This window comes from Pygocentrus nattereri, chromosome 14 (assembly GCF_015220715.1).
Source record: "Pygocentrus nattereri isolate fPygNat1 chromosome 14, fPygNat1.pri, whole genome shotgun sequence".
NCBI lineage: Eukaryota > Metazoa > Chordata > Actinopteri > Characiformes > Serrasalmidae > Pygocentrus > Pygocentrus nattereri.
In genome coordinates this window covers 27,858,402-27,871,040 of record NC_051224.1, presented here as the reverse complement: position 1 = coordinate 27,871,040, position 12,639 = coordinate 27,858,402, and the positions used below count along the sequence as shown (strand labels likewise).

The 12,639-nt window shown below is 36.6% G+C and overlaps 1 protein-coding gene across 1 annotated transcript; it reads left to right on the top strand.

Annotated features, from left to right (window-relative positions):
- Positions 1-1,097: 1,097 nt before the first annotated feature.
- LOC108438909 (myeloid-associated differentiation marker homolog) lies at positions 1,098-3,982 on the top strand. Its single transcript, XM_037544544.1, has one exon. The coding sequence runs from the start codon at positions 1,423-1,425 to the stop codon at positions 2,266-2,268; it is 846 nt and encodes a 281-aa protein (XP_037400441.1). The 5' UTR covers positions 1,098-1,422; the 3' UTR covers positions 2,269-3,982.
- The last annotated feature ends 8,657 nt before the right edge of the window (positions 3,983-12,639 follow it).

Sequence of the window (12,639 nt, the reverse complement as noted above, 5' to 3'; positions counted from 1 at the left end):
ATGTACATTTGTGTCTCTGCAACATGTTGAGATCTCTAAAGAGACCAGAGTCCAACAAGTGAGGAGCCAGCTCATTTGATAAGAAAGGATCAGCCACCAATGAACAAATAGAATCTGATCATAAAATGGAACTGATAAGATCAAGGTGGTCTGTTCCTGGTTCCTTTGCAGCCAGCAACATGGAAAAGACATTTATCACACCTTTGGTTATTTAAGTTTGAATGTTGGTTACACTTAAACTCACTTTTTGTTGATCTTTTTGTATATTTGAAGCTTTTCAATTGTGTGTTTCTTTCTGGCTCATCATTAAATGCCGTGTCTTGTTCATACTGTCAGTTGGGCTTGTTTGGTGTGTTTGGTGGAGATTCACACACACTCTGACAATTGCACTTTGAAAGTAGCTAAAAAGTAGTGCACTACTTTTCGAAAAGTAGCTAAAAAGTTGCCACTACTTTTTCTGGAAAAGTAGCTACAAAGTAGCTAACTACTATTTTTTTCAGTAGCTATCCCAACCCTGGTAACAAATTGGGATATTTTACATCAGAAAATTCTGTTATCCCTAATTAATTCGCTTAACTAATTGATGAAAACAAACTTTTTTTAATTTTAAGGTTTATATTTTGTAAATGCAGAAAAACACTGATTACGTCACAGGCAATAATAATAATAATAATAATAATAATAATAATAATAATAATAATAATAATAATAATAATAATAGTAATAATGGCCATCATCATCATCATCACCACTGTCATCATCATTTTGTTTTATACAGACATTTCTCAGCCCAGGGTGCTTTACAATTACAAAGACTTGCAGTATTTCAAACACTACTAGAAGGCAAGTTGTGAAAATGTATTCTTTGAGTAATTTAAAGCAGTCCAAGCATGGTTTGAGTTCCATTTCAAAGGTTGGATATACATTAGTATCTCTGCAACATTTTGACTTTAGATCAGAGTCCAACAAGTGAGGAGCCAGCTCATTTGATAAGAAAGGATCAGCCACCAATGAACAAATAGAATCTGATCATAAAATGGAACCGATAAGATCAAGGTGGTCTGTTCCTGGTTCCTTTGCAGCCAGCAACACGGAAGAGACATTTATTCTCAGTCTGTGTTGGAAAGGGCACAGGATATGTTCTAGGGAGCAAATCTGACTAGATTAAGTCTGCTTCGCTTCTGGATTATGTATATTATGCAAGTGGAGGGGAGAGGAGTGAGAGAAAGAAAGAAAAAATTCTGCAGCACAAATGGATGTCTTAATGTGGATGACTTCAGTAAATTACTGGAGTTCTAAGGATTCTATTGATTTCTGAAAAAGAACATAAGACCAAAGTATTACATGGTCTAACATTTTAAAACTATTGACGAGGAAAAAGTATAAGAGATCTGCGTGACAACAGAACGATCAAGGATTACAATGGTGTCTGTGGATTTAAGATCACTGATACTGCCAGTGGGAATAGTGCGGAATTTTGAATTTGTCCTAACTTGTATCTGCTTCAGTCTTGTGGCCTCTGAGGGCCACAGGAACTCATCATACTGGGCCTGGTGCATGTTCACTTGGTGCTTCTGTTGTTTCATGACGCTTTTCATCCTCATCCTGGAGTTCACTAGGCTCAACAATAAAGTGCCCATCTCTTGGGATGACTTCACTACTGCCTTCGCCGTGTTGGCCACACTTTTGTTACTATCAACCTCGATCATCTATCCTACCATCTACGCTTGCCCTACCTGCATCAGGCAGATTTGTGCCTCTGTGGTCTCCTGGATATGTTTGGGGCTATATGCTATAGAAGTCTGGTTGGCCCTCAGAAGACCTGGCGAGATCAGTGGTTTCCTCTCCACTGTTTCTGGCCTTTTGAAGATCCTGGAGACTTTTGTGGCCTGCATCATATTCACCTCCTTGGATCCTACAAAATATAACTTACGTGGGCTCCAGTGGTGTGTAGCCGTCTACTCCTTGTGCTTCATTTTTGCCTTGCTCATCATCCTCCTTACCATTGGTAGACTGGTGTCAGCATTTCCCTTTCCTTTTGACAAGCTTGTCACTATCTACAACATCGTTGCTGCAGTGATGTACATGACTGCTGTGGTCATCTGGCCATTATATGCCTTTGAGACATACTCACGCCCTATTAACTGTGATTCCTCGTGTTGGGATAAGTTGGTGGTGGTGACCTTTATGACTGCAGTAAATGTCTTAGTCTACATTTTTGATGCAGCCTACTCCATTAAACTTGTATTCTTTATCCGACAGGAGTGAGGCGCGCCAAATTTTTTGGTCTGTCAACACCACCTGATTAAGTATGGACATAAGATACTTTGCCACAATTACTGATAATCTTATTTTCATTGTATGTTTATGAAAAAAATTAAATGTATGTAAGAAGTTGTTTCCCCTATCTTTCATTGTTTTCTGCTGCTGCAGTTGAAATGAATGACTATTCATATCGCTGTTGTTGGAACAAAACCTTGTATCTACAAAATGATAACTTTACAGGAAAAGGAAAAAACCTACTTTACTTTTAATGTAAGACGTTTATCCAAGTCATTTTGAGCCATTTCTTTTGGTCCATCATGAAATTTACAAATAACATAAATGGTAATAGGTACTTTTAAATTAGGTCAAAAACTGAAAAAACATATAATTAATTGCCAGCAGCACTTTGGACCACAGTGTTTGTTCCACACATTAATATTTGATCTCCTTTCCTTTTTGTGGTCTGCTGTATTACAGGACGTTTTAAGATAAAAATGGTTTGGTGACCATATTATGTAACCACAATAAAATATATTTAAAACCCAAAACAGAGCACACTGTTCACAGAAACCAGCAACTTGTTAAACTATGCTTTCTTTCTTTGGCTGTATGTTTATATATCTGTCTGTTTTTCTTTCTTTCCTTTCTTTTTTCTTCCTTTCTTACACAATGACATCATTGTATGCATCAACTGTCACATCCCCCTCTATAGGTCAAAGTATGAGCTGTAGCTATAGAAACATCCACCACATTAATATAATTCATATATTTTAAGAAAAAACATGAAAAATCCACCTTATGTCTATATTCAGTTACATTTTCTAAATTGTTTACTCTATCAAAAAAGCAATAATTAAAAAGTAAAAAGTAAGTATAACAACATTTTAAAAATCATGTATGCTGGTCCTATCCCATTCCACCAGCTCCAAAAAAGATTTAGCATACATTTAACATGCATGTGTAACCAGAGTACTTTAGTATTAATATAAAGCAGTTATGATATTTAAAATAATTTTGTATTTATCACCCCCCCCACAATTTCGCTTTTCAAAAATAATAAGAAGCAGAGGAAGGACAGAAATTTTGTTTAAAAAGAAAAGTCTTTTCAAAGCAGTCCACTACCAGAGGAAATGAGGGGGCAGGTGGTGCTGTATGGATGAAGGACCTCACCAAGATAAGCAGGGCCAAGACCATTAAAGGCCATGATGCTCTCAAACATACACACTCATGATGAGCTCAGACATCACTTATTGTCTTTAGAATGTGACATCCATATCATATCATTCATTTCTCTTTTTCCACAGAGCAAACAATTCCAGGTGTGTTATTTTTAAGTTGGTTAAGCAAACTTTGACCTTTTTACCTTTTCAAATCAAAGTATGAAATGACCCTGTCCCACCACTTTTACATTAGGAAGTTTACTTATATCCAAAGTTCAGCTCTGTTAAATTGTAGCAACTACTAACATGTAAGATTGCGAATTGCAGCCGTTGGAATATGGGTGGTCAGTTGACAATGGATTTAGAAATGTATCTAATATAAATGACTTGATAAATTACTTTTATGATATTCTAAGACTCTTTGTAGAAGACTGGAAATAAGACTTTTGTTGTTCTGTGCTCTTTAGATTATGTTAATGAGCTCACATATTACTTGCTGTCTTAAGAACGTAATATTACACCCTAACATTCAGATTGTTCATTTTTCTGTAGATGCTTCAAATAAATAAATATATATATAAATTGTATTTTGTTTGCTTTTTAACCACTATATTGTCAAAGAGGTCCAAGAGCGTCATTTACAGTTCAGTTCAGCTCTACTAAATTGCACTAGCTGTACCTAGCAGAGAGCATGAGTGTGCAGATATTATGTTTTGATTTTACTGTTATGAGGTCCTAAACGACCAAATCAAAATAAATCACGTTTATTGTCACATCACATTTACACAGGTGGAAAGTGAATGGAAATCTTAGGTGCATAGCCCCTTTACAGAATTTAAATGAAAAAAAAAAAAAAAAAAAAAAAAAAAAAAAAATATATATATATATATATATATATATATATATATATATATATATATATATATATATATATAGAATGTTCAGAATTATACGTTCATTCTATATATATCAACGTTCATTCTATATATATATATATATATATATATATATATATATATATATATATGTATATATATATATATATATATATATATATATATATATCGTGCTGATGGTGTTTAATGCTGAGCTGTAGTCTACAAACAGCATTTTCACACACGTGTTCTTTTTGTCCAGATGGAAGAGGGCACTGTGTAGAGTCAGGGCTATTGCGTCATCAGTGGATCTGTTCTGTCTATAAGCAAACTGCAGTGGGTCCCGAGTGGCAGGTAGTGAGGAGCAGATGAAGTCCCTGACCAGCTTCTCAAAGCACTTGTTTATGATGGAGATCAGAGCAATTGGGCTCCAGTCATTTATTGACTGGTATAGTATTGACCCTGGCTGACTGGCACAATGGTGGCCAGTTTGAAGCACGCGGGAACAACTGACAGTGAGGGAGAGGTTAAAGATGTCTGTAAACACTCCTGCCAGAGATCCCGTCAGGCCCGGCTGCCTTGCGGATGTTAACGCGCTTGAAGACTCTGCACACGTCAGCCACAGAGATGGAGGGGGGTGTTGACTCGGCGGTAGCTGGGGTGGGGATTCTTTCCACGTGCGCGGTGTGATTTGCCTGGAAGCACAGCGCTGATGTTATTCACAGAACAAGTTTCCCTCTTAAAGTCCGCGTTTGGCTGCTTTTACGAAGAGCATAGGGTTTTTAATACTCATCCGTATTTCCTGATTTAAAAGCAGCGGTACGCGCTTTTTCAGAGCAGCACGGACCTTACAGATGAGCCATGGCTTCTGATTGGGGTAAACACGAACTGTTTTTGTGGGCACAACATCCTCTATACATTTTCTGATGAGCCCGGTGACAGAGTCTGCATATTTGTTAATGTTATTGTTTGACGCCTCGTGGAACGTCTCTGAAGCGCTGAATATGATTGGTCCGACAAGCGGTGGCCCTCTCTGATGGTGGGCGGTGCCCTTTTCAGTTTCTGCCTATAGGTGGGCAGGAGCAGAATGGAGAGATGATCTGATTTGCCAAACCGAGGTCGGGGGAGGGCTTTGACCATTCTCCACATGTAATGCTAGTAATTTTAAAAAGATATTCAGATAACGTATTCTTAACAGGGACAGTGTTTAGTGTTTTTCGCTGAGAAAACAAGAAACCTTTGAAGCAATGGAGTCAATGGTCAATGAGTTTGGAAAGATTATAATCTGCTATAGATACATTGTCCTGAAATTGGCGTGTGTGATATTCTAAGAGCAGTATCTGGAGATTAAAAAAAAGATTAGCAGAAACAGATTAATAGGAGCTAAAACAGAGGATTAAGAAGGACACACAGTAACATTATGTTAAGGGAAGTTCCACCGTCTGATTGAATTTAGACCCAGATGAGTTATAGAAGTCATAAAATGTAATCACACAGAGTCCAACATGCCGGGAGCTAATCTGGCATTTCTTTCCTCCCATTGTTGTAGGTAATGTCAATCAAGACACATAGAAAACATCTGAAAACACGGCTCGTGTAAACATGTTTTGAGTCTTTATGTGCCTTTGAGAAACAAAATATTAAGATGTCTGAGTATAGTCAAATAAGCTGTAGAGGGCATCTTTTAGATAAAGTTGACATCATTTAGGTAAGTGTGAAAACTGCATATAACAGCTAAAATTGGACAGCTGAGTTGAACAGTGAATTTTCAGTGGAATTGATTTTATTTTATCTTTTAGCAGCCAAACACACAGTATCTAAGAGCACAGTCAACACAGTGTGCACACAGTTATTCAACACATACATATTTAGCATGTTTGGAGAAGTTCTGGAGGTTTGGGTTCTAGGGGTTTGTTATTTTGGGAGTCTCTTCTTTTGAATAGTGGTGTTGGAAGCTTGCATTTTTGGAGGTCTGTGCTTCCACACAAAGAAGAACTGGACAGAGAGAATTAGGAGCAGATTTGTGCAGATGTGCCACGGCCTTTTTCCCCTTCTGGGGAATAGCCTAGGCCCTAGCAATGCTGGAGCTAGCTGTTAGCTTGAAGCCTGGCTTGTTTGTACAGCATGGCTGTGGTCAACACAGTTATAATAAAGCAAAAAAGCTTGTAAATAATTATGTTCTCTTTGCCTTGGTAGCAGAAAAAAACTACTATGCTAATATTTATTTAAGTGAGAGTAACAAGTAAATGAAAGCATGGAGTCCAAAAACAGTTCATCCTTGACATAAAATAATGTCAAAAGTGTCCATTTGAGACCAAACTCATGGAAGGATTCTCATAAGTAAGCAACTAAATGCTGAAAAAATCAAATGAAGTAGCCAGTGACAAAGCAAACAAAGCTGCCAAACAGCTCCAACAGGTGGATAACATTTTAAAAGCACAATTAGAACAAGCATGCTGGACATATGAACAGGGAAGGAAACAGATGTCAGCATACATGTGAGACCATTTTTTATTTGTCCTGGGGAAAAAGCACAAAAAGGGTTGTAGTATGTAAGAGTAAAGGAGCAAAATCCAAATACTGTCCAAATACTTTACTATATATTCCCATATAGCATTATAGACATGTGGTTAATGAGAGCCTACAGTCCATCAACAAATTATTTCAGTAATGTCACTCACTCATCAAAACTAAAAATGCTACATGATATTACAGATATCTCTGTTAGTCTTAAGCAAAAATGACTTTTCACTATCTGGACAACAGTGTACAGTGTCTGTCCAGTAGGAGTCCTTATAATATTCAGTTTGGCAGTTACAGAATAGATTTGCGTCTACACCTAGCAGAATAACTTGACACAAAGTGTTTTTAGTTTTTTCAAAGACCCATTGTTCTCAAAAATGTGCTTGTGGATACTTTACATATTATAAGTATAAAGATTGATATATGTATCCACAGCTTTGTGTTGGCTTTTAATTCACCCGATTCACCCGAAACATGGAATTAAATCTGATGAAGAGTTTCACTGATCATTAATCAGTTAGCATGGAATTGTATGCTGAAAGTTACAATATCATGTAAGGTAGGTATCAAACACTGTAAGGTACCTATCAAACCATGTAGACATTAGCTCGCTAGTTAGGTTAAAAATGTATTCAGTTTCACTGGTCTAATAGTAAAAAAATAAAATGTTGTTAAAGCTGAATTTTAATCATTACATGACTAGAATATTAGGAATTGTCTAGGAAAAAACACATTCACAGTTGGAAGAAGTAGGGGGGGTTCTTGTCCTAATGGATAAATTATCCTCTGAGTGTGGTTTTATTACACTCTAAATGGTTTGCTTGTTTTCCTGCACATGCATGATGTAGAATATCTTATAGTACTTTGTTTTACTTAATCAGATATTTATTCCTGTTATCGTAGTGGTGATTTAATGTCCTAAAATGATGGAGGCTTTGTTTGAAGGATGCCAACTACTGGGCAGTTTCGGGGAAAAAGAAGAAGGAAGAGAACTGGCACAACTGGAAGTCATTCCTTCTTCATATCATTTTAATTGACACATTGGGATCATTTAAATTCAAAGCTCCATCTTTTTAAAACAAAGACAGAGTACAGCACTACAATATAAAGTTAGGAATTAATGAAAGAAAGAATTGAAAATGTCCTCCACCTCATCTCTGCCCATGTAATCACTCCTCTCAAAGGGTTATGAATGTTTGGTCTTGACCAGCTGTGTATCTGGGAGCAATGATGTTATAGCAAGCCAACTCAAGTAAAGTATTTTTTGCAATTAAGGTTAAATGCATTTTTTGGAAATTTCTCAAAAATAAAGTGGTGTCTATAGAAGCCTATCAGATTTATATTGCTTTGATACCTGCCCTAACCAATGTACAATTTTCAGCCACATCCTTATTGGGCTAGTCTATGTGACAGTCATTTGTTACTGTCAGGAACACTATGTATCAGTCTAAGTTTGCAGCAATAATTTAGCAGTTATTATGTCAATGTTACACAAAGACCGCTCTCCATCTGGTAGTGACTGACTGACTAAATGTGGTGCATGAGGCTGCAGTTTTGAGTGTTGTTTTTCACAGCTAATACAGTTTCATGAGAAATATTTATACTGTTTTGAAAATTTCCTTAAATCACACTTAAATCACATGCATCCATGTTTCCTAAGCTAGAACGTCTGAATGATGTTGCTCGTGATTGTTACAAATTGTAGTTATTAAATGCCACGAATCTAATTAGGTAGCTAATGTTAGTTCTTGCAAGGATGTAGCAATTAAATTTTACTGTGCAATAACAATAAAGATATTCTGTTCTATTTCATTAATTTCTGTTCTAATCTTCCTAACAATTGTTGGACTCATGGCCCAACAAGGAAGCCTAAAAACTATTTGCTAGCTTCAATTTAATGTTAAATTGGTGGTAAATTGTCTTTCTGCTTGTTTAGGGTTAGTCTATAGCATCCACACAGAACAAGGACCTTGCTTGTATAATAGACAATCAGATTTTATGTAAATTACAGAAATAATATAAATCCATAAATTCCATGGACTTGGTCTTGCGTTAAAATTGACATCAAGATTTATTAAACCTGACACAGATGTGACAATAACACTGCAGCATCCTTCAATATAAAGCATGTGCCTTTTAGTCAATGAAGAAGACATAAATAAATCAAAATTGCACAGCTGAGAAGTACAAAGACTGGATTTTAAGCGGATTTACGATTAGGAAGTGAAGAAAGACACAAAAGCAACCAAGCACACAGATATTCAACATGGCATCAACCAGCTCATCTACAATGATTTTTTTTCTTTTGTGACTGTTTTATGTGTTCCAGTCAATTAGCAAGCTAATGTATCCTCCTGCAATGTTTGTCCTATTGCAGTGATGGAATGACTTTAAGCAAATGCCTCAGTTATAGTTTATATTTTTGGTAATCTGTATGCCTCTCTTCCATGCCAATGAAATTCTAAATTCTGCTTACCAAAAATTTGTTGTGGCTATCCAACAGCAGTCCTTGTGCCACTGATCTAATCATCATCACCTATCAAGCAACGTCAAGTTAGCAAAAGCAAGCAAGGTCATTCACTTTATAGCCAGCTAGATAGCTGCTTTTCATTTCCTGATAAAAACATTTGAAAAATTGTTAGCATGAAAGATCTTTTAAAAGTTTGAAGACTCTTTAGATAATGTAAAGTTCTATTCCAGTTTAAAGGTTGTTCCTAGAAACCAAATTTCTCCTTTACAAAAAACAAAAAAAGAACCATAAATTAAATTCTTTTTTTAGGTAACCAAAAGTGGTTCTTCTGTGGTCAAACCTTTTTAACAACTTTTATTTTACGAGTGTACATAATGGTAATGTTTGGTTAGCATGCGTGGTTCTTGGTGCCAGGTTTGTAGTGGGATAGGTGGTGGCATCAAGGAGTAAAGGCATGTACTCAAAATTATTTAATATTCTTATAACCACTATATTTTACCATAGAACCACTAATTTTACCTATAGTCTTATAGCGTTCCATGATTAATGCATGTAACGTGATCATATTTTCATGATTATGACACAAATGCATCTTCTTGTGGTTGAGACATGTGAGTGGTAGATCTGTTTTTGCTATGTTCATGAGCATCAGCACAGGCAGGCTCAGTCATTCCTCATCATTGTACTGGCACGTGATGTTCTGTCAGCTGTGCTGTGTACTGACAATAAATAGGAACACTTCTGTTACTGTGTGTGCTAAGATAATGGAAACAGCAGCTAAAAACACTATACATTTTTTTTCTCACCCTGGTGAGTGCCATGGGTGCTGCCTGATAACTCAATATTAAGAGAAAAGAAGTATTGCTTGCAAAATGTGATAAGTTGCTAATTTATAAATGGAACATTACAGTGACAAGGCAAAAAGCTAATACTGTAAGCAGCATAAGCTGCAATGGAGAGTGGTTTGCAAGCCAGTTCACCATACTGAGCTCCAACAATTACTAACAACTTCATGGGGTAAATGGCCTACCAGATACACATGGTGGAATATTATGGATTTTGTTGTTTTCAGATGTCTTTCTTTTCTTTTTCTTATTGTCTTTTCACATTCACTGAAGACAGGTTGTAATTAGGGCTATATCCACAATAATACTTGTAGTGGATACTGGCCCGATACCGTGCTCGTTTGCTCGTATTCATAAAAATAGACCGATACCAACATACGGTACCTTATGACTGCCTGTTGTATGCTGCCGCACAAATGAATAAGTGACTAAAGCAGGCAATGAACAAGAGTCTGCTCAGACAAAGGAAATGCAATTGCAAATGGGCACTTGTTATTCCATTTTTAATATGTCAGAGTCAAACTATTAAGACAATACAAATGAAATGTCAAAAGCTATTGCTTTTCCATGTTACATTTTTCCAGCCACTATTCATAGAATTACAAACCACTGTGGGTATGATGTTTTTAGGATCATACATGCAGCAATTCTTTCTCCAAGCATGAGTTTTGCGTGGCGTGTAGGAAAGAGGATTATTGGAGTGTAGTTTATTATACTTATAGTTACCTGTGTAATTGTTGCTTTTAGATCAGTGCCTGCTGCTTTAGATCATCCTGCAATGCTTTTCAAACGATTTTAATGGCTTCTCTCTTACCTTTCTTATTATTAGTCTGAAAAAAATCTTGCTTCCTTCAGTGCCCGGCTGGACATGTGGGCAGTCGTTTACTCGGAAAAGGCAGGGAAATGGAATTTGTTTTGTTCTGTTTGTTTATATGTAAAACAGGGAATGTGAACATTCCCAGAGTGAGGATAATGACTCCAGGAGATCTGACTATAACAGCTTAACTAAAGGAGAGAACCAGAAGGACACACAGAAACAAGAGTACTCTGAAACAATTTGGAATTCCTCTGTCCACAAACCTGAGTGACCATGTGCAAGCAGCGGGATGACAGCACCAACATCTCCATGCCATGTCCATGCACCCCTGGATCTGCCGCCATTATCTAAGGGGGAATATTACCTACCTAAAGCTAAACTGAACAAGTGAGTTTTCAGCCTAGATTTGAAGATTGAGTCCTGAACATTTTCTGGAAGATCATTCCAGAGTTTGGGGGCTTTATAAGAAAAGGCTCTTACCCCATCTGCAAACTTATGAATTCTAGGAACTATTAATAAGCCAGCACTCTGTAATCTGAGTAGTCATGATGGCTCATAATAGGAAATAAAGTCTTGCAGGTACTCAGGAGCGAGCCTGTGTAGGGCTTTATATGTCAATAAAAGAATGTTATAATCAATAATCAATTTAACAGGCAGCCAATGAAGTGATCATAGGACTGGACTGATATGATCAAATTTTCTAGTTTTAGTGAATAATTGGAAGATAAATTGTTTACACTGATGAACTGATAATGTTCTGTTAAGTAAGATTTGAACCATGGTAGGGCTGTCCCTGTGATTCCAATCATGTATTCTAACCTTTTAGGAGAATATTGTGGTCTATTGTATCGAAATCTGCACTGAGGTCAAGTAGCACTAACAGGGCTATGCCTTGATCAGAGGCAAGAAGGAGATCATTAGTTATCTTAACTAGCTAAGGGCCAAGTTTACTATAGTTAAAAGAGGGTTTATAATAACTGGTAGTACTTCTTTGAATAATTTTGAGGGAATTGCATCGAGTGTGTAGGTTGTGCAGTTTGCAGAGGAGATATTCTTCTCTAGCTCTAGCAGTTGGAGTGGGTAAAAAGTTTCCAGCCTTTCTTCTACAACTGTGTTTTGTTTTATATCAGCCACATCAGATGACAGCAAAGTTGGATTTAATACTGTGGGTTGAATTTGTTCTCCAATATTTTAAATTTTATTATTAAAGAAGTCCATAAAATCTTCACTGGTGAGAGTTGCCAGAATTTGTTGTTCAGTACCTGCCTGATTTTTTGTGATTCTAGAAATCACACTAAACTGAGCTCTAGGATTATATTTAATATTCTCGATCAGCGAGGCCAGATGTGCTGAGTGAACTTTAGTGAGAACACTTCCAGCTTAGTTTGTCACCATTTCCACTCTAGTTTCTGAACTGTTTGTTTTAAGGTATAGGTCTTATCGTTGTACCTTGGGGTGAGCTTTTTCTGTCTTATCCTTTTTATTTTAAGTGGTGCCACATTTTCTAAAGTGGATCGAAAGATATTTTCTAAATAGTCGGTTAGTAAATCTAGCTCCATTTGGTCTGATGGAGTAGAGACTGGGGTTGATAGTTCTGGAAAGTTTTCTGGAAGGTTTTCTATGAATTATACAATTATATACAACCCTAATTCCAATGAAGTTGGGACGTTGTGTAAAAAATAAA

What these genes read in the sequence shown, in the direction of transcription:
- LOC108438909 (XM_037544544.1), top strand. Translation starts at nt 1,423, where the DNA reads ATGGTGTCTGTGGATTTAAGATCACTGATACTGCCAGTGGGAATAGTG.